This window comes from Oryctolagus cuniculus, chromosome 9 (assembly GCF_051225735.1).
Source record: "Oryctolagus cuniculus isolate XC-2025 breed Fujian yellow rabbit chromosome 9, ASM5122573v1, whole genome shotgun sequence".
Classification (NCBI taxonomy): domain Eukaryota; kingdom Metazoa; phylum Chordata; class Mammalia; order Lagomorpha; family Leporidae; genus Oryctolagus; species Oryctolagus cuniculus.
This window is the reverse complement of record NC_142875.1, coordinates 18,030,637-18,057,763: the sequence shown is the minus strand read 5'-3', so window position 1 is coordinate 18,057,763 and position 27,127 is coordinate 18,030,637. Positions and strand designations below refer to the sequence as shown.

Below are 27,127 nucleotides of genomic sequence, written 5' to 3'. Positions count from 1 at the left end.
GAAGCTCCTGGCCTTGGCCTGGCCCAGCTATGGCCATTGCAGCCATATCTCTGTCTTTTCTCCTCTGTAACTCTGCCTTTCAAATAAATAAAAAATAAATCTTCCAAAAAATGGAATAAGGAGCCCTGTGTTCCCGTTTTTCCATTGGGCTCCACAATTTGTGTCACTTATCCTGAGGCCAAGGACTGTTTCTAATGGGGTTTTACAAATTTTGATACCAGGTATTGTTCTTTACACATAGTTCCTTTACATTGTTTGTTGAGTTAAATTGGCATTTCCACCAGTGACTAATAACTGAGCATGGAATTCATTTATCTGAGGTTCACTTTTGGAAATCAAGCCTCCTTCCAGAGTTTATGATGTTCTTTTGTGTGGTGGCTATTGACCAATGAATGACAATTGTCACTGAAAACAATAATCATTCTAAGTAAATTCTGTAAATACAGAAACGGATCGATTACCAGCAGGATTTACATTCATAAATTCAGACAAGACTGGTTAAGTTTTAAAAATTATTTTCTAGAGCAGGTAAAAAAGTGTGAAAAACATTAGCAAAATCATCTGGGTAAAGGTGGTTTCTAATATTGGCACAGTTAGCACCTGACTTTCAATGCCTTCTTGATCAACATAAAAGGCATTTCAAGGGAAAGGAAATAAATTATAATGCTATTAGCCATCATACATGGTAGAAGTACCTATTATAAAAGAAAATTCTTTCTAACTAAGTTTTATAGTTCAGGATCTAAGCTGCTTTCAAAGAACTAAAGAATCACACACTACACTTGATTTCATCTTGGAATATTAACGAGATTGAAATAAGCTCTAAATTTTCCTTTGACTCATTAAGCTAGAAAGTCAAAGTGCTAAAAATATATACTGTTGCTTCAAAATAGATTGAAAAGGATAAATGTAGAAAAGATTTTTTTTGCCTGAATGTAACTTACTGTAAAATGACCCATTGGGAGGCATTTGAATCATCTGTAATGTAGAGTTTGACTATATATAAGCATATGTCTATATCTGTCATGCAGCTTTACTTGTCAAAAAATATCTTAAAATCTGTACAATCAGAGAAAGTATCAATAACAAAATTTCACAGCCCTCTTTTAGAACTGCGGCCTTAACATTTTGTAGGGAAATAAAGCTTTGGTTAACCTTGGCTTTGGCAGACCTCATTAAAATAACAGCCTGTCAGTTTCAAGTTTAAAATCACAGGGTTGTCAGTTTTATATGCAGTGGAACAATCTACAGTTTTATTCTCTGGGACAAAACTGTGGGAAGGGGGCAGGGGGTGGGCAAAGATTGGACAACACTGCCATCTCGTGGCCATAATGAAGGTGGTCTCTAAATGCCTACAGGTGAGGGTCAACATCCCACTACAGGTGGAATGGTGATAATCAGCCGTTTGTACCAAATTTTCAATGGCCTTTTGTCTTTAAAATGCATGCTGATGTACAGTGTTCATATACAACTCAAGGTTATATCCAATGATAGCCACCGAATAAGAAACTACTTCCCAGTAACCTGTAATCCCTGAATATCGATGACTTGACACAATTCTCAAGAGAGTAGAATCTTATGAAAAGAATGGATCCAACGAATATTTTTTATATTTTCCTTTGTGAAAATTTCCGCATACACAGTGACTAATTACACATTTATTTCAGTGAAAATTCATCATGCTGTTTATATATGATTTGTGTACCTTTGTGGGTATTATACCCAATAAAAATAAATGTAAGCCAGAAAAATCTGTGCCTAGGCAAAATAGTGACAGATGTCACAAAGCTGAATGCAACATGTTCCCATTTATAGAAACCAAGGCAAACCAAGAGATAGGCTGTGTCCCAAATAAGAGTTCTGATATAATCTGACATTAATTCTATTCTTTTTCTGGTGTACTTTGAGCAAATGACTAGCGGAATGTAGGGAGGTGGGCAGGAAATGGTATCAAAGAAAAGGGATAAAGATGAGTTCTGCCGAATTGAAGTGCAACCTATCTAAAACATTCAGAAGAAGATGCCAGACTGCTAACAGTAGGTCAATGACTTGCATTCAATCCACTGAAATGACCCTACCCTGGGGACTAAGTTCACCCTCTCAGTAGGAACTGACTCCACTTCTGAAGTACTCAGGAAGGACCATGGATGAGTTCTCACAACAACGACCCCCGCCATATATGGCTACTGAACATGGAAGTGGACTGTGGGTGGAACTGACATACTATCAGGGAAAATCCACACTGGATGATGGGACCTGTGTCATCCAATGTGGTAGGCACTACCCCCAGGTATCTGTGAAGCACTGGACAGGTCCTGGACTGCATAGAGAGAGGCTGTTAAGTGTAAAATGCAAACCATATTTTTAAGAGTTACTACAAAAAATGTAAAATATCTCATGAATGGGCAGATGTTTGTCCTAGTGGTTAATTTTGCCAATTGGGATGCTCACATCCCAGATTGAAGTGCCTGGGTTCAAGTCCTGGCTCTGTTTGCAATTCTGGTTCCTACTAGTAATGCACACTCATGGAGACAGCAGTGATGGGTCAAGCAGCTGGGTCCCTACCATGCAAGTGGGAAACATGGGTTGAGTTCCTGGCTCCAGGCTCTGGCCTGGTGCATCCCCAGCCCAGTCACTACAGGCATTTGGGAAGTGAACCAATAGATGGGAGATCCCTCTCTTTCTCATAAATAAGACAAATAAATTTCATTTTTAAATGCTTCTAGTCATTATGCACTGAAGCAAGAATATTTTGTATATGTTAGGTTAGATAAATTAAACTTCAATCTTGTTTTCTTTTTTTGAAAATTTTTTATTTATTTATTTTATGTATCTGAAAGGGATGAAGACAGAAAGATATCTCCCGCCCGGTGCCTCAGTCCTCAAATGCCCCCAGCAGCTGGGACTGAGCCAGGCTAAAGCCAGGAGCTGGGAACTCAACCCAGGCCTCCATGTGGGTGGCAGACACCCAACTACTTGAGCCATCACCTATTGCTCCCCAGGGTGCACACTGGCAGAAAGCTAGATCAGAAGTGAAGCTCGACTTTGAACCAGGCACTTTGATATGGGATACAGAGACCCAGGCAGCACTCTACCCACTCTACCAATCACTTACTCCAAGTCTATTTCAGTAAACATGGCTACTGAACGATTTAAAATGACATGTGTAGTGAACACTTGTGGCACTCATTCTATTTCTATTGGGTGTCCCTGCCTTAGACTGATAGTGTAGCCATTTTGAAAAGTGGTTCTCCTCCCAATAGAGTTTAAAAAGAGAAGGGGGAATGACATTTCTGGAGCTTGTAGGAGACTAACAGAATTCATTTAGGTTCCCAGGTGCTTCAGATATAAAGGTGAAAGTCAAGTACAATTATATCACTAGGGCCTAATCATGAGAAGAGTAAACAGCCCTTCCCGGTTGGTGCCCCATGGGGTAGATTGGATCTTTAAGGTAACCAGATGGCTCCCAAGAACAGGTAATTTACCTCACAAGGGTAAGAACCTCATTTCCAAGAAAGAGTGCAGTTTAGTCACCCTATGCCATCTGTCCCCGTGGTGCTATTTCTATTTTCCAAGTACCCTAGCAGTCTATTAACTTACTAAGCTGTATTAAATCCTTAGGAAGTTGGTGTTTAAGAGAAGGATGCATTTCCTCCCATTTTTAAACAAGTCTGTAGAGAGACGACGCCACTTTGCCAAAGTCACAGTTGAAGCAAGCGCATCTTTGTGCTCTGTGTCGCTTGTTTCTCTGCCCCAGGGATAAGGCTTCTCATCCATGAGCTTTTGCGATTCGGTCCCTCCACCAAGAAAAGCCCCTCCCAACTCTCTTACCGGCAGAATTCTACTGATCCCTCAAGATCCACACAACCGCTACCTATTCCCAGAAGCTCTCCTCCTTCACATTAAATCATCAATTTCTTCTCACCTCCTGTGACCTACACCATCAGATCCATTTATTATGCCTGTTTATGGGTGTATATCTTTCTTACACTAGGTGGTAAGCTGACTGAAGGCAGGACCATGTCACGTAATTATGACATTCTCAGGACCTAAAAAGTGTTCAGTACATTATAGACACTAAACAGGTGTGTATGGATGCACACCCATGTGTGCAAGTTTGCGCATGCATGTATGGTTAGTTGAATTGTCTACCTTAAGCAGCCACTTCTCCATAAAATCAGGGGGGCTTATCATGAAGACACCCCTCCCTATAGCAACCAATTGTTTAGAATAAGGGAATCCAGAATTTATATTTCACATACAATTTCATTTAGAGACACAGAATTCAAAGTTATGCTTGTGCCTACTCTGTTTCATTCATTCATTCATGCACCATCTACCATGTACTGCCATAAAACAGGCATTGTGCTAGAAGAGGGAATGTACAAATCCTGCGATGTGACAAGCACAAAAGACACAAGCCCTGTCACCTGCAGGCTGTGTGCGAAGACCCCAAACATAACGATTGGGGAAATCTTTGCAACAGGAAAAAACAAAGGAAACTCTGTGACAACAAGATACACAAGGATGCCAGTAGTCAAGCTGAGACCCATAAGAAGAGTTTTCCACTAAGCCATACTCTTCTGTCCTCGGCATACAGACTCCGTGTTTGAGCTGCAGTTCACAGACATTCGTGGGTCCTGTGATTTATGTTTCTGGATGTATTTATTAGTATCTCAATTGATTGTTCCTAGAATTCACACAGACCAAAATCACTGCCATTAAACCAAGTCTCAGTTCAACATCTGAAGTAAAAGGCAAGGCAATGGGTTATCATACAATGTGTAAATATAACACAATAGAGGCAAAAGTAGTATTTATTATATACTGTACAAGTCTACACAGTTAAGCATAAATCAAATTTAGCATGCCCAAAAGAGATTTATATGCTTTTTTGTTGCCTTTGCTATAAAAGATTCAGTGCAGCTCATCTCTATCTTAAATGGGTTTAAAATTTAGAAAAATCTGATTTCTGTATACCACTTTCAGAATATTTTTCTGGGCCACATCTAAATCACTTTTCTGATATCTCTATGTGTGCTCTCATTGTTAGATGGAATCATGCTTGCAGTACCTTGCGCTGAGGACTTTTTCTCAATCACACCACTTTAGGGTGAGAAAAAAAAATGTTTCTTGTTTCCTGTTAAGTTCCAAACCTCTGTGTTGACTTCAGAGACAGAGACCAGAATACCCACCTATTTCTCAGTGTTAGAGTGCAAGAATAAAGCCTCAAATGATTAACTCTAAAATACTGGGGATACCTAAGTGTGATGATTTGCTGTGTCTCCCCTCCTTTTCTTAATTAGCAGACATGTCCAGGATTTCATTCCTTGAATATTAAATTTAACTATTTTGAGAGAAACCTTCAATGGTTTGAGCTGTTAGAATCCTGTGTATTTCAATTACAGGTAGACAGAAGTTAGGCAACATGTGGACTTTCTGAACCTCTCCAAAGCCCCTAGGAAGAGGGTGTACATCTGAAATAATAGCAAAGAATCAGAATGTTTCAGCAAGACTAGATGTTCAGAACATCAATCTTTTTCACATTTGTGAAATTGGACTACTAAATATACACACTCCTTCTGGCAGTTTTCTGAAAGAATGGTAATTTCCAGATGAGACACATTCAAAGGGGTCAGTCCCACGCCACTGCCATGATCCTGTTGGCTCTGCCAGGAAACTCAGGAAAAGTAAATAAATCTGCTTCTTCAGGCTGATGTTGTGGCACAGTGGGTTCAGCCACTCCTGGTGATACTAGCACCACACGGGAGTGCTGTGTCCCAGCTGCCTGGCTTTTGACCCAGCTTCCTGCCAATGTGCGCAGGAAAGCAACAGAAAATGGCCCAAGTGCTTGGGCCCTTGCCACTCATGTGGAGATTAAAATAGAGCTCCCAGCTCCTGGTTTCAGCTTGGCCCAGATGAGCTGTTGTGGCCATTTCAGGTGTGAACCAACAGATGGAAGATCTCTCTCTCTCTCTCTCTCTCTCTAACTCTGTCTTTCAAGTAAGTAAATCTTTAAAATAAAGAAATCTGTTTTTCAAACTGTGAAGAACTCCAAAAGTCTTCATTCCCTATGATAACAGAATGGAAGAAGGGTGAGTTTTTAAGTATACGAATTGCTAGAAATAATCCATTCTCTTCCTCTTAGACTTCACCTGAGACCTCCCCCATCCAGCATTATAAAGACTGCATATCTAATAGCTTCATATAGAATTAGCACTTGTTGCAATTCATGCTATAGATGAAGGCAAGCTCCTTAGGAACGTCTGCATCTACACAGATAAAATAATGTCTAAGAAATGATGGAGGCCAAATTTAGCCACTACGGAGGCCAGAGCTAGTCTCCAAAGCCAGCAACAGAGAGTGAGTGAAGACTGCACATGCCCAAGGTCAGAAATGATTCAAAAGGAGATGGGCATGGAAAAACAGCATTCACTCATGGAGTCTGAAACCAGCTCTACAGGTTGTGAAGGAATAAAGTTAAGCAAGAAAAAGAAGTCAGGGGCCCAGTGACAATGCCACTAGCAGGGGAGGGACGGGAGTATGCCCATGTTGTGTGGTCAGTTTGTCCATGAAGACCCCCAAAACTGTCCAGGCAGGGGTAGTCACCTGCTTTAGCAAATGCCACATCCTCTTTCATTAGACACTGATATGGGTCACTGGAATATTTAAATGGAGTGCAGGTGAGTCACTGTCAAGAATGTTCTAGAAGCTTTAGACACTGGGAGCTCTGCTGAGATTCTTATTCCATGATTAAAAAATAAAACCACACCTTAAAGTCATTTCTATTTTTCAGCATCTTTAGAAGTAAATAGTATTGCAACTTAGATACCTATCATGCAAAGATATAGTCTGATTTTCAAAGACCATATGATTTCCTGTCTTTTTCTTTTCACTGTTGAATTCAATAGACACTAGTTCAATGTCAGACTGCGTCATCTCTCAAGGACACATAGAATGCTTGCTACACTTACTTGCCACTAATGTAATACCTTAGGGAATGATAGACAATCGGAACAGTAGTTTCAAACATGAAGATTTGAAAAGTTGTTTTCTTAAAATCTGCTGCCAAAATAGGACCTAAACATCACAGCAAGATATTTCTGTTTCCCATATTTATTTCACTTTAAGGACCAGAGTTTTGTCAGAAAAAGCTCCATCTGTCTTTGCAAGGTCAAGCCCTTTATGCAGTGGGAGCATCCAGCTAAGACTCCCCAAACCTGAGGCCAGAAGGGAATCCTTCACACTCCATAAATTTTCCAATTCCCAATTCCTTGAGAAATTAAACAAAACTTAGCATTTTCTTTTTGAACCCTCAAAGATTCTCTCACTTCCTACTGGGTTTTTTATCCTTCTTAGTTTTTTCCTACAAAATGCAGGCGTGTGTGTCTCCTCAGGGAGTAATGTTAAAAAGTACCACACCACAGGAGGAAAACTATGTCAAATGGTAGCAGACTGGAAGTTGTGATTGAATTCCCTGGAAATGTATGATAAAGCCCAGAATGTGGGACGAGTTTTAGGTTGCATATTGACTCGAGGACTCAGTGGAGTGCTGGGCACATTATGCAGGCAAAGTCTGCTTTAAGTCCATTGAAAAGCTGGATTGAACAGAATCCTGCTGTCATTCTTAAGACTTGTTTAGAAATTCCACCAGAAGAAAGCACATTACAAGCAATTTCTCCACCAACCATCGCAGAACCTCTCCCAAACACTGCCATGTTGATAGGGACAGTCTGAGACATAAGAAACAACACTAAAGAGCTCACAAAGTTAAAATAAATGGAAAACTCGTGTTCTAGCAAGCAGAGTGCTAAAAGCCATTATTAGAAGGCATGGATTTGAGTCCAGGCTCCAACAAAAATGGAGCAATTGATTACGTATGTGTTGTGCCTTCAGCGTCCTCACTAAGCTCCACGGCATCTGCGACCCCACTTCTAGGGAGACTGTCCGTACGCGTATTTGGCCACATCAGAAAAATTGGTATTCCATCTGAGGCAGAGGCACTTCAAATACTCTCCTTTAGACTGTGTGTTTTCAAGTGAGTGAGAGGAGCTGTGAAGAGGTACATCCCCACACCTTGTTTGATCACTGAAGGAGAACGCGTGACTCGAATCCTGAGGCAGGCTTGCACTGGGGATTGGACAGCTTGGTGCTTTAAGAACAAACAGATCACTGTCCTCTGGAGTCATGCGGGATGAGGTCACTGTCCCCCAGACTGGGGTACTAAACTCTCACTTCGCAAAAATGCTTTTCTGCATCATGAGTTTGCCTTAACTTGACCGAATAAATTGGAGGGGTCCAAGAGGTAAAAACCAAGCTGCCTTCATTTCTTTAAGCAGATTGTTTTCCCAAGCTAACAAATGACCTTCAGCCTATGAAATATTCACATTGTTTTTTCCCTCAATATGTTTTATTTAGTGCATAGCCTCTTAAATATTAATCGTCTTTTTTCCTAAAGATATAGTATATATTATTTACATCCCATTACATTATGTTTTCATGCAGATGAAACAGGCCATTGGAATTGCTCTGAAGTCCTAAGCAGATAGAGCATGGGACCAGGGGTGTACAAATAGCCAGCAAAGTGGATTCTGGCCCAAGGATGGTTGAGGGAGAATAGCTGGTGGCCTCAGGATGGCTACCCAGGGAAAATCGAGACAAAATAAAAAATCCAGGATGGACAAACTTTGGGCCTTGGACGGGTGAGGAGTCAGCCACAGACATTATTTCCTGCAGGAGGAAGTCAAATAATCCACATAGGTGGACTGGGCAGGTGTTTGGTGCAGTGATTGACTTGCCTCTTAGGACAACTGTATCCCATGTTGGAGCACCTGGTTGTGAGTCCTCGCTCTGCTTCTGATCCAGTTTCCTGCTAATATGAATACTGGGAGGTAGCAGATGATGATTTAAATTTGTGGGCCCCTCCACTCATGTGGGAGTCACAGGGAGCTCCTGTGACTCCTGGTTTCAGCCTGGTTCAGTGTAGGCCATTACATGCTTTAAGGAGTGGACCAATAGATGAAAAAAAAAGTTAAATCTGTAAGAGAAAAACGTACTAACAGAGTTCACAAACATCCCAAATCATAATTCAACAGGGCTCTTTCTTAGAACACCAAAGGGAAGGTACTGGAAAGAGTATGTGTTTATAAGGATTGCAAGGACTCTGAGATTCATTCCATTTTTAGTTAAATTATTATGCTTTTTCCCCAAGCAAAGATTGCTCTTGAGGTCTCTGAGGTTGTTCCATCAGACCTGTGTAAATTACATGGGAAATGACACTGGGATGCCAGGAGCCTGGACTCCTACCTGGAGGATGCGAGGGGTTGCCTGAGGTCCCCTCCTTGCTCTGGGGCTAATCAGGCCAAGGAAAAATACTGTATTTGCCATGTCATCCAACGTCCTTACTCTCCAAAGGAAAGCCCAGAAGGCAGTAGCTGGCAGATAATCGATCATTTTTTAAATCTTACTTCTCTTAGCAGGTGATCACCAATGCTGTTCATGTATAAATTCACTCACCAAATATTTATCAGCCCCTGGTACACTCGAAGCACTGTCTACTGAAACTCTACGTCTACTGAAGCCAAATGCTCTAGAGCATTTGGTCCCTGAGAGCTGAGGAAGTACAGCTGCTCCTCAGAGACATGACTCTCAGAGGCTCAGCCCAGGCTCACAGCCTCTTCAGGAAAGCATCCCGAACTGGGAGAGGGCAACTGGGGAGCACAGGATGTGCCTTTTTGTTTATAATCCCTCTGGACAGAAATTACTAATTGCCCTGCCTCCTAATTATTCCCATGGCAGTGTGCAGCAGTCTTCCAAGGGCAAATATCAAGCAAGCCCTACTTGTATAGGAGGGATTATGTTGTTCTCCAGAAATGAGATTTTTCAGACAAACTGGTATCAGTGCTTCCGTCACCTTTTGCCTACACAGACAGTAAGCTTTGCTCTGTGTTTACCTGCACTCGACTGTGCAACCGTGAATCCTTCAAGGGCACCAACGATGCACAAGGTATATGTTTTCTCAGAGTCTAGCATAAATCCTGACCTATAAAAGCCTCATAATCAGCCCTTAGTGAAGGAACACTAGCAACAAAAGCCTTTTTCTTTTTTAACCAGTGTATTGGCACTCCCTGAAATGTATTACACTTCCTTGTCTCAATAAACTGATTCACTGAACATTACTGAATTTTTGCTTGCTAAGTCACTGATTCAAAATATACTGTGTGAGTCCCTGTGCTACACACTAGGCATCTCAAAATTGTTTTAGTCTTGTCCCTTTATCTGAAGAAAATTCAGGATCATAGACACTCAGGGTATTTATAATTATTTATACATCCAGCATGTTAGTACCACTGAACTCACATATTCCATACCTCAGGATATTTAAGCAAATAGAGAGACTTGTGAAGTCTGAGATAAAGATAAAGCAAAGAGTCTTTATTATTTTCACTTTGTAATGTTGCAGATGTAACCTAGAGGCAGAGAAATATTATGCCTGCTGTTTTATTATTGTTTGCTTGTGCTTGCATTGTTTGCAATGAAAGAAATCCAAGGTTTCTTTTCAAAAGTCACTTTTTAAGTCACTGTTCCAATGAATGGATTAATTCAAGCTACACAGGCTAATCCATAAATACATTTAACCAGCACGTATGTTGTTGCAACACACCAGCAGCAAGCTAGTGGAGATGGGGGTTACGATACAGCCCCTCCCCACTGTGGAAGTCTGATTCTTGCTACCCAATAATTGAGAAATGGCCATCACCACACAGACTGACTGCAATATCAATCATTAGATTAAATCTTGGGAAAATTTCATTCCTTTTTTATATTTTTATATTTAAAAAGAAGGAATAGAAATTCTAACATTTTCATTCTAAATCACATGGAATCTTCTGCATACCCCAGAGAGGCTCCACCAATCCAACCCTCACTCTTTGAAGACCATAGCTGTAAGCAGTGACACTATTAAGCCTAGCAGTTGAGAGTAATGATTCCCAAGTCTGCATTTGAATTTGAATCTCATCTCCACCATTTACTAGATGTGCTGCAAGTTTTGTAGCCTCTCTAAGCCCCTATCTCCCAGTTGCACAAAGGACATAATGATAATATTTCAGCAGAGTTGTGAAGATTGAATGTGTTTTTGCTCAATGAAAACTCCCATTTCTTTGAGCCGATTACTGCCCCATGCTGAATCCAGCAAGGCTCTTAAAAGCCATGTGTCTTGACAGGAACGTCGTATTTCTTCCCCAACTTTTCATTTTTTAATTTTTCAAACAATACCAAAATGGTTGAGAAAACATAAAATAAAAATCATGTTGAAGCAGTAGCAGTTGACTTTGCATTATTTTCAAGTAAGCAAAAAACACCCTGGCAATTATTTCAGCATACATCTCTTAAAAGCAGTAACAGTCTACTGCACAATCACAATATCATGACCACACTTAAGGAAAGCAACAGTAATGCAATAATATCCACTATTTCCTATTTTGAAATCAGAATTTTCCAATTATCTCAAAATTGTATCTCATAGCTGGCACGCCAGCTCCAAGTCCAGGATTCAGTACATGTCTACCATGGCATTTAGGTGTTGTGTTTCTGGAGTTTCGTTTCTTCTAGAACAGTCTTCCTCCATTTTTTAAATTCATTTACTTACTTTCCCTTGTTTAAAGAGTTAGTCAGTAGTCCTATACTACTATGATATCTCATTTACTGGGTGTGTCTGATCATCTACTCATGGTGTTCTATCATTTGCAATCCCATCATGCCTAGTATTTCCTGTAAACTAGAAGAAATCTGTTTATGAGATTCAAGTTAAATATTTAGGACAAGATTCCTTCCATTTTGTAAACTGATAAATAAAAATTGGATATATTTATGGGGTACCACGTGATTTGATTCATATATACATTATATAATGTTCAACTAAAGCCAAACATGCCTATCTCCTATCTTCTCAAACACCTGTCATGTCTTTGTAGTGAAAAGATTCAAAATCCTTTCTTCTAGCTTTTTAAAAAACATGTAATATACCTTACTGTTCATTACTTTTTAAATGGAGATGTCAAATAAGAGAGCTTGGATAAGTTATCTTTCTGTTCCTTATTTTCATTAATCACTGTGTTTTTAGCCATTATTCCACCTTGTCATCTTCCTCTTTTTTTTATCTAATTTGACAGTTTTGTGAGGATGGGTATGAGAATGGTGCCATGTCAGTACAGGGCATGTGTCTGTACCGAAGCCAGTATTTGAAACTGCCAGATATCAGAATAAAATCAAGATAAGTCCTAGAAGAAGGCTCATGTTTTCCCCGTGAACCTCAATGGTATATTTTAGGATCAGATTCTTGTAGTGTAACAAAAGTTGCTTAACTTTCAGAAAAACAGCACAGATGAAAAATATTAATACTTATGTATCACTGATATCACTAATATTACAGAATTACAAATGTCCTATTGACCCAACAGCAAACAGCACTTGTAAGTATTGATGAAAGTTAACTTCTAGAATAGTTGTTTTAGGAAGCAGAGAAAGGAAACTGTTGCAGATTTTGTATGGGATGGTAGGTCTTTGCTCCCATCAGATAATTAATAATCCGTGTTATTAATGAATTAAGGCTCACTGTTAATGTCAGTAGCATATTTGTACTAAGAGTGCTTATTCACATAAAGCTCAGCTCTCAGTTGTTTACACTTAAATTTCCAGAAAAAAAAAAAGTTAGGTCTGGAGCTACAGCAAAGCAGTTGCATCAATTATTCACAAATCAAAAAATAAATAAAATGAGAAAGTATTTCTAAATGGTATGAGAATTTAAAAACTTTCCTGATGTAGAAAAATAAACTGCAGTCATTTGGACCTACTTGAGAATCAAAGGCGTGTTCTTAACCGCTGGCTAATAGCGTCCATTTGTTCAGCTGTCTGGTGCACCATCACAGTCTGGAGGTGAATTGGCCAGTGTCTCCATGCAGAATGTTAAAACAGCATTTACATTTCTCACTGCTCCTTTGCTGTTATCGCCTTCAATTGTACAATGAAAATGCACAGCTACCGAAATGCCAGTGGGAACAGGTTCTGATTATAAAATGAACCATGGGGAGCACTCAGAGAGGACCCACACATCCATCATGGGGAGGGCTCCTCACTTGCAAAATAAAAGCCCCCAGGCTCCTCTCATCCCTTCTGAGATGAAGAGCACGTATTATGGTGACCCCCAACTGTAGCGTTATGAATGCTGTCTATAACCTTGTAACAGAATGGGACGATGAAACCCATTATCTCCATCAACATTTACTGAGTAACTACCGTGTGCTGAGACCTGTGTGAGGAACTCCTCCTGGCTTCCCCAGGACTTTGCGTTTTCAGCACTGCCATTTCAGGATACTGGAATCCTCTTAAGTTCCAGATGAACTTGAATGTTCGGTCATTCAATCCACACTAAGCACAGAGGATGAAGACAAGTTACAGCCTCATCCCTGCCATCAAGAAGCATGCTGCCCGAAAGAAAATCAGAAAAGTAAGCCCAGTATCAGAGTTTGGAGCAATTGGTTCTAAAGATTATGAACAGAGCACTGTGCAATGCAGAGGGCTGAATCTGAATCTAACTGGAAGGTGAGAAAGTGTACCTGCAAGAAGACAATGCTTGACTTTGACTTAAAAAAAAATAAGTAGCACAACACTCACAGTTTAAAGTAGGAGATACCTATGGGACATCATACAATTATACTTATTCTCTGAGTCTCAAAATGTGTATTTGGCTTAGATTCCTACAGCATAATGGTGGGATTTTAGAATGAAATGAACATGAAAAAAGAATGTTCATTCCTTGTGTGCTTTATTATGGGACAGCGTGAGACTGCCAGTATTGCAATCCTGAAAATGGTGATCATTTTCAGAACTACACATAAATATGTTAATGCCCATTGCTTTCTCTGGGGTGTGAGTTGAAAAGGGTATGAATGGCCATGGAAGCTGTGGACATCAAGTACAACAAATCAGATGTGAGTGGACAGGCATTTGGCCTAGCTGTTAAGATACCAGGCAGGATGCCCACCTCCCACATCAGAGTACCTGGGTTCAACTCCTGACTCCAGCTCTTGATCCCAGCATCCTGTTAATGCAGGACCCTGGGAAGCAATGGTGACAGCTCAAGTGACAGTGCTTGCCACCCATGTGGGAGACCTGGATTGAGATCTCTGCTCTGGCCTAACTTTGGACCATGTGGACATTTAGGGAGTGACCCAGAGGGTGGGATCAATGGATCTCTCTCTCTCTCTCTCTCTTTCTCTCTCAGTCTCTCAATTTTTAAAAGATTAATATGATGGTCTTTTTCCAATGTTTTATTTTGGAAAAATAATCCAACTTATTATAAATTGTATTTTTTGAAGAACTGTATACTTTCCACCTAATTTGCTAATTATCAAAAATTTTCTGTCTCTATACATATAATTTATTTATTACTGTGCCAGTATAATTTGTGGAAATCACACTCCTTTAGTCCTAAGTAGCCCAGTGTGTGTCTCCTAAGAATATGTTCTTTTCCTACATTACCACAGTACGAACTCAGGCTCAGGAAATTAACACCGATATCATCCTAGTATCTAATACAGGAGCAGTAAGCACATTTTGCCCACCATTTCTTTATGGAAATTATTTTTCTGATCTCAATTCAGAATCATGTGGGGCATTTGGATAGCACAGCTCTTGGTTTTCATCAGGGGAACTTCTCAAGCTTCTCTTGTCTTTCATGACTTCCGTTTCTGAGGCATGTGGACTGGCTACTTTTGAGAATGACCCTGGGTTTGCTTTTGTCTGATGTGCTCTCATGACTAGATTTGGGGTGTGAGTTTCCAGTTGCTTTAGTGATGTATCCACCAAGAGGTACACAGGATCAGTTTGTTCCATGGCTCGGTTACTTGGAGAAGGTGAAAGTTTGCCAAGTTCCTGCATGTAAAATGCCCATTTTCCCTTGGGCAACTAGTAAGAAATCCATGGAGGCACCTGGACATCCTGTTCTCCACCATGTTCCCCCTGCATTTTTTGCTTTTGTCTTAGTTTATAGGGGATGCTGTGACAAAAGGCCACAAATGGGATGACTTAAACCGATAGAACATATTGTCTCACCAATCTGGGGACTGGTTGCGTGAGCTCACAGTGTCAGCAGGGTGGGTCACTTCTGAGGGCTGTGAGGGAGGGGTCTAGTCCAGGCCCATCTCCTTGGCTTCCAGGGGGCCATCTTCGTCCTGAGTCTCTTCACGTCGTGTTCCTTACATGCTTGACTACCTGTCCTGATTTCCCTTTTTGACAAGGATACCAGTTGTACTGAGTTAGGGCCCACCTTCATTGGGCTCACTTCTGGCAAGACCTTATCTCAAAATAAGATCATATTCTGAGCACTTGGGGTTAGGATTCCCACATAGGAATCTGGAAAGACACAAGCCACAGCACATACATCATATTCATCCATAGACTCCTGAATGTTTGCATAGACAAAATGGCAAAGCGGGGTTATGATTGCATGAACTCAGGTCTTCATTATGAAGCCACATGGTATTGGAGCCCTCTCTCTACCATTTCCCCAGATACAGTCAGTGCTGGGCCTGGGAAGACAGGAGGTGCTAGTGCTAACTCGCTCTGGGCTGTCCATTCTCTGGGCTGAGAAAGTATACATCCCCATATTTAGAATGATGCTTCTTCTCCTTTGGTGCCACAGAATGCTGGGTGGATGTGGTTTCCCACCCAGGTGGGTGCGGTCTATGTAAGCCTGTCCATTGTACTAGAGCAGGGATTACAGTAGCTGAAATAGTGAAAACATTCATTTCTTGCTAAAACAAGTAGTCCTGGGGAAAATGCTTTATCTCCGGGTGCACTGTTTTGGTGCATTGATCTGACATCCAGACAAATTAGAGTATATACTCGGGGTGTTAGCAAGAGGGGCTCTCAGTGGGAGAGGGGCCCAAAGCCAGGGGTGATGCGCTAGAAGTTTTAATTCCAAGTGTGGAAGAAGAGAAAAATGGAAAGCAAAAAGCCAATTACCTGGGAGCTCCCTCCCAGAAGTCAGAGGCAGTCTAAGGGAGCAGCGCTTGGGGAGTGGAGAGACAACAAACCCGGCAGCGCAGTTATCTAAAAAGGGGCAGAGACCCCACGTTCCTCTCATCACGGCTTCTGTGTCCTTCCGCTGTGCCGCATCCTCAGGGGGATTTTCACTCACTCTCCTTCCTTTCTTGATCAGGTCACAGACATAAAAGAGAAACTGAAGCTCTCTAAAAAGGTCTGGTCGGCGTTGCCCTACACCATCTGCAAAGACGACAGCGTGACCGCGGGCACTTCCAATGAAGAGGAATGCTGGAATGGGCACAGCAAAGCCAGGTGAGGGTGACTGCGGGCATGGCCAGGGCTGAGCGCATCCAGCCTGGAAGACGCTCCTGGCTCGATTCGGCAGATCTGTTTATGCAAAAAGCAACGGAGGGTGGAGGGACACCTCGCCACTTGGCGACAGCTGTTGAGAGTGACAGGTTTGATGGGCACCCGGGAGCACTTACTCTCAAGGTGCCATTAAGCGTGGAATCCTTGCCCTGAATGTCGCCTCTGGATGAGGACGGACCGAGGAATGGTGACAGATGCCAGCTTACACATACCCTGAGATCGCAAAGAGCCCTTTTATGTTCGCTTAATGACTGTAAGATAGCAGAACTATTTTTAGCCACAGTTAAATTTGCAGGGCTGAAATTTTTTTATTGTAAGTTAAACAGGAAATGAAAAATCAACTGCAATTTTTTTCACCCTTGGAGAAAAAAAAAAGCTACTGTGTTCACTGGAAAGGTAAGAGAGAATGGCTTAGGGAAAACTAGGGTAGGTATCCCACACATTAGGAAGCCCCATGGAAATTCCTGATAAGAGATAACTGTTTTCATGGTTCTGCTCTGTGACCAATGCTACAGCCACTGGAAATCGACTTTCTGAATTTGTTGATTCAGCTCCAAAATGAGCTTGGCCCGGGTTTCATAGGGTGGAGAAGTTGGACAGCGGAACTAGCTGGGAGCTGGCAGGCAGGGCAGGAAATGAGAAGAATTTGCTGGACGTGAGTGGGACTGCAGGTGGGTGAAGCAGCTGGTAAATTGGACTCAAGGAATCTTTGGGGATTGGCCAGCAGGTGGAGAAGCTAAGAGGGGAGTCTATTCTGGTATCTCATTGGGTGATTTCAAGCATATGAAACCAGAAGGTACCTAAAGATTAAGTTCGTAAGAAATTGCTACAGGTAAGCATGAAATGCAAGTGGAGAGCACAGTACATGTTATTTCTTACACTGCTGAATTGCATTTATTTAGCATCGATTAGTAGTGATATCAGTAACCATACCAGAAAGAGCTTAGCATGATGAAAGCTACAGAAAAAGCTATAGGCACTTCAAGTTGTCTAAGATACCAATATCAAAATCTTCAATAAGAATACAGAAGGAAACCCCCAATATTAACAACAAGCTACTCAAAACTACTTGGTATTTAATCAGTGTCTGGCATTTTAGGAAGGACACCTTTGTCTAATAAATTCAACTGAATTATCAGCTTCTAATGTGTCTTCTCCAATGAGTGTTCAAAAAGACACCATGAAGGATGAGCAGCTGGCCCTATGAACAAAGTGCTTGACTGAGCTGCCCTGTTGCCCACCTGTGCTGACCATTTAGCCTTAGCAAAAATGAAGGCTATGTTGGGCACTGCATTCACACAGATTGTCATATAACTTGTAGGATATTATCTCATTCACAATTTCTTACAAACTAAAGAATGGTCAAGGTTGGGATTACAAGAAGGGACTAAAAGTCACCCAGAAAATGAACAAGAACATAAACATCACGGAAAGTAGATATTTAGAAGACCAGATGGCTCAGCCAAGTTCCTCACTGGGCAAATGAGGAATTCAGACTGGGTAAAGGGTTAGTCCAGAGTCATCCAATTCACAAACATGAAAGCTGGAACTCTCCCAAAGACTGGTAATACCCTGCCTCTTAAACAGCAGTTGAACACTGCCCTCCCGAATCTAGGAGAAGAAATGAAACAGATCCTTAGCTATATGACATGTAGTGCGGCCGGCGCCGCGGCTCACTAAGCTAATCCTCCGCCTTGCAGCACTGGCACACCGGGTTCTAGTCCTGGTCGGGGCACCGGATTCTGTCCCGGTTGCCCCTCTTCCAGGCCAGCTCTCTGCTGTGGCCCGGGAGTGCAGTGGAGGATGGCCCAAGTGCTTGGGCCCTGCACCCCATGGGAGACCAGGGGAAGCACCTGGCTCCTGGCTTCGGATCAGCGCGATGTGCCTGACGCAGCGCACCAGCCGCGGCGGCCACTGGAGGGTGAACCAACGGCAAAGGAAGACCTTCTCTCTGTCTCTCTGTCTACTCTGCCTGTCAAAAAAAAAAAAAAAAAAGACATGTAGTGGACCCACATGGTCTGTTCAGTCTGTCATCCCATCAGCAATAGTATTAAGCACTCCCTCCGTGCAAGGCTCTGTGGATTACACGCTAAACAAAGCAATAGGGTCAACACATGAAAAGGAGCAGTGGCTGGAGAGAGGACAGTGGCTTTTGAAACCTCAAGAATCATGCAACTGGATTGTAGGTTTAGCAAAGAGCCACACAGGTACAGTTAGGACTGGATCAGAACTTGGGGACCAGATTTGAATTTTATCCTGAGATAAATGGGAAGATGGAATTTACACAGGTGGAGGAAATGACCAAGTACAATCCAACAAAATCCTTTACAGGAATATTCAAGAATTTAACCCAATATGGTGTATCTTTCATGATGCAAAAAGTGTATTATGAAAAAGATGAGGCTGTCAAAAATTTGGAGCTCAAATTATATTCTCATTGAAAAATTATAATTTCATGGTTTCCTTTAGTTCCTTTTTATTCTTCCACTAGGCAGGAATCAATATTATAACTGTATAATATATAACAATATACTTGCTAACCTGTACATAGATAATCAACAAAGAATTTAATTGAATTTAAGCTTGCTTTTCATCCAAATAGGATTGGTATAAAAACACATGCAAGAAGTTTTTCACACAGAAAAATTCTACAAAACTATTTAAACTGAAGAATCCACCTATAAAAAAGATAACATTTTCCTCACTTTTGAAGTATGGAGTTTAAGATGACATTTTTAAATGTATAGGAATAACTGTAAAATGATGAAAAAAGTTTATTCTTATAGCATGTGTGAAACCAAAGAACCAGAATGTTTAAAAAACAACACCCTATCAACAAGTGTCAATGGATGAGGAAAAGAGACACACACGGGCACTGAGACTGTCCTGTTCTGGAGACTGTAAGCTCGAGTCTTTGTGAAGTGTCTGATCCACCAGCCCTTCTTCCTCTCTTTCAGTTTCATTCATCAGATGAGACTCCTGCAGACACACTTTTCTGTTTGCACCCGCCCCTGCGGTCGTTTTTGTCTTATGTCAGCATTTATCAGACTTCTATGACCCAGCTTTCTCTTGGCTACTTTCTACATCCTTCCCCAAAGCACCTTACTATACTCCCTTGATTGAGAAGCACTGCTATTTCAAATTTCAACATTTCTAAGATAGAGCACGGTTATGTGTATGTACTCCAGTGATTACCTCACTTTTCTAAAAAGCCGTCACTAAACTAATGGTGCCCGTTGAAATGGACTGTGACTTGTAATGGAGAGAAGAGGTCACACAGACACCACTGCAATGGCAGCCACAGGTTCCATCTGGTGTGTTGTGACAACGATCAAGGCTGTGCGAGCAGTGACTGTTTAGAATATGAACCCACTGTCAACCCCCTGCCACCGCTAACTGCTCCACCCTCATTCACCTCTGAGAGACCCCACTCTGCCTCTGTGGCTAAACAGGTTAGAAACAGGAAGCAGTGCCGAGAGATGCCACTGCCCTTTGATGATGTGCCTGGTAACACCGTCAGCATTTAAATCTTCAAGACAAAGAGTCAAGAGGACATCTGAACATTTTTCTCACATCCTCTTTACCTTGCCAACTCCCTGAGACAGATCAATGAAATGATGTCCGCAAACGTCATATTTTGGGGGCTGGTGCTGTGGCGTAATGGGCTAGGCTTCCACCTATGGTGCTGGCATCCCATATGGGCACCAGTTCAAGCCCCAGCTGCTCCACTTCTGATCCAGCTCTCTGCTATGGCCTGGGAAAGTGGTAAAATAGAGCCCAAGTGCTTGGGCCCCTGCACCAGCATGGGAGACCCAGAAGCTCCTGGCTCCTGGCCCAGCTCTGGCCATTGCAGCCATTTGGGGGAGTGGACCAGTGGATAGAAGACCTTTCTTTCTGTCTCTCCCTCTCTAACACTACCCCTCAAAATAAATAAACAAAACTTTTTAAAAAGACTAAAATTTATAAAGTTTGCTCCTCAAATTTCAAGGTGCAGGCTAAATTCTTGGAAAGCTTGCTTAAAATGCAGATTCCAGCTACATAAGTGCTGCAAAATAATTACATGGCCTCCTCACTTTATATGGGATATCCTAACATCCAATGTGGTGGTAACTGGAGGTACATTTCTTTGGGAGGAGATTACTTCATGAGGATGGAGCTCTCATAAATGGGATCGGTGCTGGTGTAAGAGGAGACAGGAGAGAGACACAGCTATGATACTAACTCTGGATGGGAACTGTGTAAGATTTTGCATTTCTAACAAGCTTTCAGGTGATGAGTTATTGCTAGTCCAGGTACCACACTTTGAGTAGCAAGACTCTAAGGTAAGGTTGCACATTTAGCTCATAAAAATAGCAAACAACAAACAGAAAAGACACACACACACACACACACACACACACAAATGGATTCACTGTTTATGTGGAAGATTTAACAGCAGTCCTGTGTTTTACCTGCAAACCTAGCCTCTATTTACATGTAATATATTACTTTTTAGTTTCCACACAAACCACAGAGAACATGTCAAAATTGTTTTCTGTGCCATTACAGATACCCTCGACATCTCCTTTAATAGGCTTTTCTTATATCAAAAACGATAGCAATGTAGGCAGAGAGGTCTCCTGGCTTAGTTGTAAGGGCACTCACTAAGGATAACCAGGACACAGGCAAGGTGGAAGTCCCTCAACAATAAACAGCCGAGGCTTCTCACATGCATCGAGACTTTTAACTTGGAAATGCAACACAGCCTTCACAATATAGGAAACTGTCTTCACAGATGGTCTCAGATGGTTCTGTTGTGATGAATGGAAAGGATCAACACTTTGAACCCTGGGCCAGTATTTGATTTCATCAGCACATTAGTCAGTTTGGAGTGCTATGACAAACATACCAAAGATACAGTGGCTAAAGCAGAAATTAATTTCTCACAGTTCTACAGGCTGGGAAGTTCATGATTACGAAGCCAGAGGTATCGGCCATCTCCCTGACTTATAGTCAGCTGTCTTCCTACTGTGTCCCCTCAAAGTGGAGAGAGAGGGCGCTCTGGTCCCTTCTCTTTATAAGGGTACTAATCCTATCACAGGACTCCAACCTCACGACCTCATCCAACCCTAATTACCTCCAAAGGCCCTACTTCCAAATACCATCACACTGGGACTAAGGCTTCAACATGCGGATTTGCGAGACACACAGACATTTCACTACATAGCAACTAGTAGTTAGACTCACATCCTGCTTATCAGCAGAGTTAAAAACGAGGATTATCCTCAGAGTGCACAGCTGTGTCTGTCACCTGAGAGAAGCAGCCTGGTAGGCACCCCGGGTGACCAGCCAGACAGTGGGTTGGCAAGTACGGCTTCCCACTCCTCCCACTTTTCCCTTACTCAAGCAGTTCTTAGGCAGGAGACATGGCAACTCTGACTCACCTAAGACAAATAGGAACTGAAAGGAAGCTAGCGAGTTACAGAAGAAAATCAATAATAATCCAGAAGGCCAAAGGGAAGAAAATGTAAGAGTCGTGGCGCAGGTTACAAATCTAGGCCTCCTAAAATTCCCGGGGTGAACCTAGAGACCCTTGGAGGACATTTGCTGCCATCAGTCATCCTGAGAAGGACATTCCAGGCAGCCGCTGGCCGGAATGAGCTGTCTGTGCCGCAGCTGGCAAAGAATGATTAGATGGGAGGCAGGAAAGTTCAGGCTCAGAAGGAAATAAAACTTTTACATGGTTAGCATAGACAGGTTAGAACTTTGTCAGGCAGCAAAAGAAAAACATGCAGGTGTTCGCACAGGTCATTGACTTTTTGATCATGTAGAGACTGATGGTGGCTTTTTAGGCTATATTCAATGGCATCACCTACAACTTCCTTTAGGATCATTTCTTTTCATAAGGAGCCTTTCTCTAAATTCATAGAGACTGAGAAGGTAAGGACAGTATGCAGATGAAATGCTGTCTGGGCCAAGTTGCAGGGGCACGTGGGTTATCTGATAGGACATCAATTATTTCCGTTTTCATGGTTCTTGAGTCAGTCATTTCCAGACCCCTTTGCTCCCCCAAAAGGCTGGCAAAACAGCTCCCTGCTTCTGCTCCTGGTAAGCAAGTCTTTAGCTGTCACCATCCTTTCCTTGAAAAGCCTTCTGGGAAGAGGAGATCAAGGAGCTAGGATTAATTGGACCCACTGGAAACACGACTTTTGCAGGCAGCGTCTGCTGTTTCTCAAGGCACCTGATCCTCACAGAAATACTCTCTCCCCATGGAAATCCTTCTTGAGGCCAGAAGGTAAACACAGTAAATTTTAAGTTGTAAGAAAAGTAGGAAAACAGATCAGCTGCATTTTTTTTTTTTTTTTGGCCAGGCAGAGTTAGAGAGAGAGATACACAGAGAGTTATAGACAGTGAGAGAGAGAGACAGAAAGAAAGGTCTTCTTCCATTGGTTCACTCCCCAATGGCCACTACAGCCAGCGCTTCACCGATCCGAAGCCAGGAGCCGGGTACTTCCTCCAGGTCTCCCGTGCAGGTGCAGGGACCCAAGTACCCGGGCCATCCTCCGCTGCCCTCCTGGGCCACAGCAGAGAGCTGGACTGGAAGAGGAACAACAGGGACTAGTACCCGGCACCCCAACCGGGACTAGAACCCGGGGTGCTGGCGCTGCCGGTGGAGGATTAGCCAAGTGAGCCATGGTGCCTGCCGATCAGTTGCTCTTAACCAGCCTCTGTGTGGGCTGAGTACTCAAGGAAAACAACAAGTCAAGAGTGGATCTGTCTGAGCAGATGGCAGGAGGGGGAAATAAGGCCCAGGAATGAGAACTCTGTCCAAGAGAGCCACTCAGCAGGACCAGCAGCACAATACTGCTTTAGTCTGATTGCCAAATACGTCCCATGGCACCCTAGCCATGAAATAGTCGATGTATACCCAACCAAGAAAACACCTTAGGAAGTGAGAATTCGAAGAACTGACAAATGTGGTGTTTTAAAATGCCCACTTCCCTTGCTCTGGCACACGTGGGGATGGAAGACCCACAAAGACATCCTGACCATCCTGGGGCAGAGGAAACAGTACAAACCTCCTGCAAGTGATTAACAACAACAACAACAACAACAAAAGTACTGGGCAGAGATGGGTTCCAAGAGGAAGAAGGCACGCACTGCTGCTCCACAACCCATCCACCCTGAAAAGTATCCCATGGGTGCCCCTTCCTATCTGCTCTGTCATCTGCTGCCTCCAGTTCCACAGAGAAATGATAGGTTTAAGGAGCTGCCAATGAGTTCAGAAGCCAAGTCAAGGAATCTGTCTTCTGCTCACGGCTGCAACCAATGAGCCGTGTGTTCTCTCAAAGAGTTCCCAAACTTTCCTGCCTCACATTCTCTCCAGCTGGAGAGGAGCCACCACAAACTGTTCTCTGCCCACGGACTGAGGCTTTAAGCTCCAGATCTGGCTGCTGTCAGCCAGGCTAAGGAACAAGCTTGGCATTTCGGGGAGCCAGGTTAACAACTTAATTTTCCTAAGAATATGGGAAAATTGCATAGTGAATAGTGACAGAAAGTAGCTAAGTGACTTCCCCACGGTTACACTGCTGGGCCGCCCAGAGATCTCAGGTGTCCCAGGCCACATCTGAGTGTCACTTCTCATGGGGGTACCCCATACCACAGGCAACTCTGGTTTAACCCTCTTCAAGAATTGATAAATACACTGAAAGCATAAGGTCACGCAGTATGCTCTCAGTAATACCACTCTCCAGCCAGGAAAAATGGATGAGGAGAAAGTAACCAAATCGAGAACTCTGAAAGTGTTAAACTTCGATTTGTACATTTTGATAAAGCACACCGATTTACTGATAATTTATCATTAAACCAATTTATCATTTTACAGTGAATAGCTCAGTGCGCTACACCCATTCACACTGATGTGTAAACATCATCCCATCCTCCCCAGAATATTTTCATCTTCCTAAACTGAAATTTGGTGCCCATTCAACGCTAATTCCCCACACTCCTTTTCCCGGTGCCCAGACCTGGAAGCCACCCCTCTTTCTATGAATTTAACGACCATAGATATGGCATGTCAATGGACTCGCACCACATTTGTCCTTGTGTGATGAGCTCATTTCACTCAGCATAAAGTCTCCACGGCTCTTCTATGCTTTAGCATATCTTAGAATTGTCTTCCTTTTTAATGCTGAATCATGTTGCCTTTGCATGTAAACACCATATTTTGTGTCTCTTTCCAGTCACCAGCTGGCTACACTAAATAGTGCTGTAATGAACAGAGGTGTATGAATATCTGCTTCCATCTTTGCTTTAAAGATTTAGTTATTTGAAAGGCTAAGTGACAGGGAGAGGGAGAGACAAAGAGATCTTCCATTCACTGGTTTACTCCCCAAATGCCTGTAACAGCCAGAGTTGGTCCAGGCCAAAGCCAGGAGCCAAGAACTCTATCCAGGTCTCTATCCAGGGTATCTGGGGCCCCAGGGCTTGCGCCATTGCCGATGCTTTCCCAGGCACATGGGGAAGGAGCTGGATCAGAAATGCAGCAGTTGGACTTTAACCAGCACTCATAAGGGATTCTGGCAGGGGCTGTATCCTGCTCTGCTCGGCCGTAACACTGCCCCGTCCCTGAACCAGTCTTGGCTTTCAATCATTTGCATATATTCCCTAAAGTGGAATTGATCCATCCACTGTGGTTCCATTTTTAATTTGAGGAACTGCCACACTGTTTCCCACAGCTGCTGTGCCGTGCCACATTTCCACCAATGGTGCACAATTTTCCAATTTCTCCACACCCTTGCCAACATTTGTGATTTCTTTTATTTCAAATAATAGCCAATCTAATACCTGTGAGTTTTAAGGGAGATTTTAAGAGAACTTCTAAAAGAAATTCCTGATACCCTAAGTTCACAGTCTCTTACATGGAACCCTGGAGACCACAGGTGTTTCAGAATTAAGAATTTTTCATACGTGAGAAAATCTCCATGGCGACTATGGTGCATATTAGGTAATACTCCCAGTGGGGCTGGGGGCTACAACCCTCCTTCAAACACATTAATACTTCTGTGGCAAAATGTATTAAAGTGCCACTAAGTGGGATGATCAGGACTATAATTAGCCTCATTTCAGAACAGATGAAGTTTTGCTAACAAATGGGTTGCAGAAAAACGTGGAGGGTTTTGAATTTTGGAACTGCACATAAAGAATTCTAGCTCTGTGTTAGCTCTGAATCTACTTAGATTCATAAGGCTCTTAAACCTGCTGAAGATGAATGATTATGCACCCTGGAATTAGAAACTGAGGAGATGCAGAATGAATGGAGCTTATTTGCTGCAACACACACTTGAAGCTGCTTCACCAAACTCCGCCAACTGTGTCTTGAGACAAGAGCAGTCAGAGGACAGATCAGGTACTCAAAGACAAACCCTGGCCAGCACCAAGGCATCCCATTCTGTCTCTCCCACCAGGAGCATGCTGCTCCCACTGGGCACAGCCCGGGAGACTTTCCCTTACTTCTCAGACTTCTTGCATCTTTCAAATCCCATTAAACCTTGAGAGTTATGGGCCCCTTTCCCTCAATACACAGCTCCCTATGGCATTAATCTGATGATGAGAAAGACTGAATGCTGCTAAGTCAACATTGTCTTTCCTACCAACATGGGCTTCTGGAAGCATCAGCTCAGCTGTAAGGAGTGGTTTTGAATGGTGAGATTGGCAGGTGCTGTGGTTGGCTGGTGGGAAACTCCAGCAGGGATACGTCATGTTTCCTGTCTCTCAGGTGACAGAAGCTGTCAACTCTGCCAACAACGGACCCAGCACACAGCCTGCAGTCCACTACAAGGTTGGATAGGTTGCTTCCCCCAGCATTCCTGTGAGATTCTTCTAACCAGCTATGATGTTGAGGTGTAATCAGGGAAGCCCACATTAACAGTGTGAAATCAGATGTGAAGAAAGTAATTCTTGGGGCCAGCACTGTGGCTTAGTAGATAAAGCCACTGCCTGTGACACTGGCATCCCATATAGGCACCAGTTCGTGTACCAGCTTCTCCAGTTCTGATCTAGCTCTCTGCTAATGGCCTGGGAAAAGCAACAGAAGATGGCTCACATGTTTGGGCCCCTGCCACCCACATGGGAGGTCCCTATGAAGCTCCCGGCTTTGGTCTGGCTCAGTCCTGTGCATTGCAGCCATCTGAGGAAGCAAACCAACATATGGAAGATCTCGCTTTCTTTCTGTCTCTTGCTCTAATTCTGACTTTAGAATATATCTTTAAAACAAAATTCTGCAAAACCATCGAAGATTTACTTCCTAACCATGCTCTTGCAAAAACAGAAGGCAACCAAAGTGATGAAGCTATACCTGGCTCTTCACTGGTGCCACACCATCTCACGAAAGCAGTGGCAAACAGTGGCACCCCTGCTCAAGTCTCCTGTTTGTCCTCACTTCTGGGTTCTCCCTGCTCCAGGTAAACATGCCTCCAGTCTTGGTACCTAGATTCTCCTTCCATGTCTTCCAGGGATGTAATGGTACATAAACTAGAATGCTGTCCTGTCAGAGCTGTGCTAATAAAAGGAAGAGGGCGTGGGCTCAATGATGTGTCTGCTTTGCAAGATAAGAGCATTAGATAAAGACCCAATGAACAGGACAATGAGCAGGTGGGTTCAGGAGAGCCTAGTGCTGAACTGGGCTTTCACAGTCCATTCAGACCTCACCACAGACATCCCCAGAGGTGTC

At 42.8% G+C, this 27,127-nt stretch overlaps 1 protein-coding gene across 4 annotated transcripts in view; it reads left to right on the top strand.

The window, feature by feature from the left end:
- Window positions 1-27,127, top strand: part of GPC6 (glypican 6) — a 1,205,004-nt gene that overhangs the window by 1,158,355 nt on the left and 19,522 nt on the right. For all 4 annotated transcript variants that reach the window (XM_089303510.1, XM_089303511.1, XM_051850542.3 and 1 more), the window contains one exon: window positions 16,223-16,359. In XM_089303510.1, the coding sequence (XP_089159636.1) occupies window positions 16,223-16,359 (137 nt within the window). The remainder of the gene's footprint in view (window positions 1-16,222; window positions 16,360-27,127) is intronic.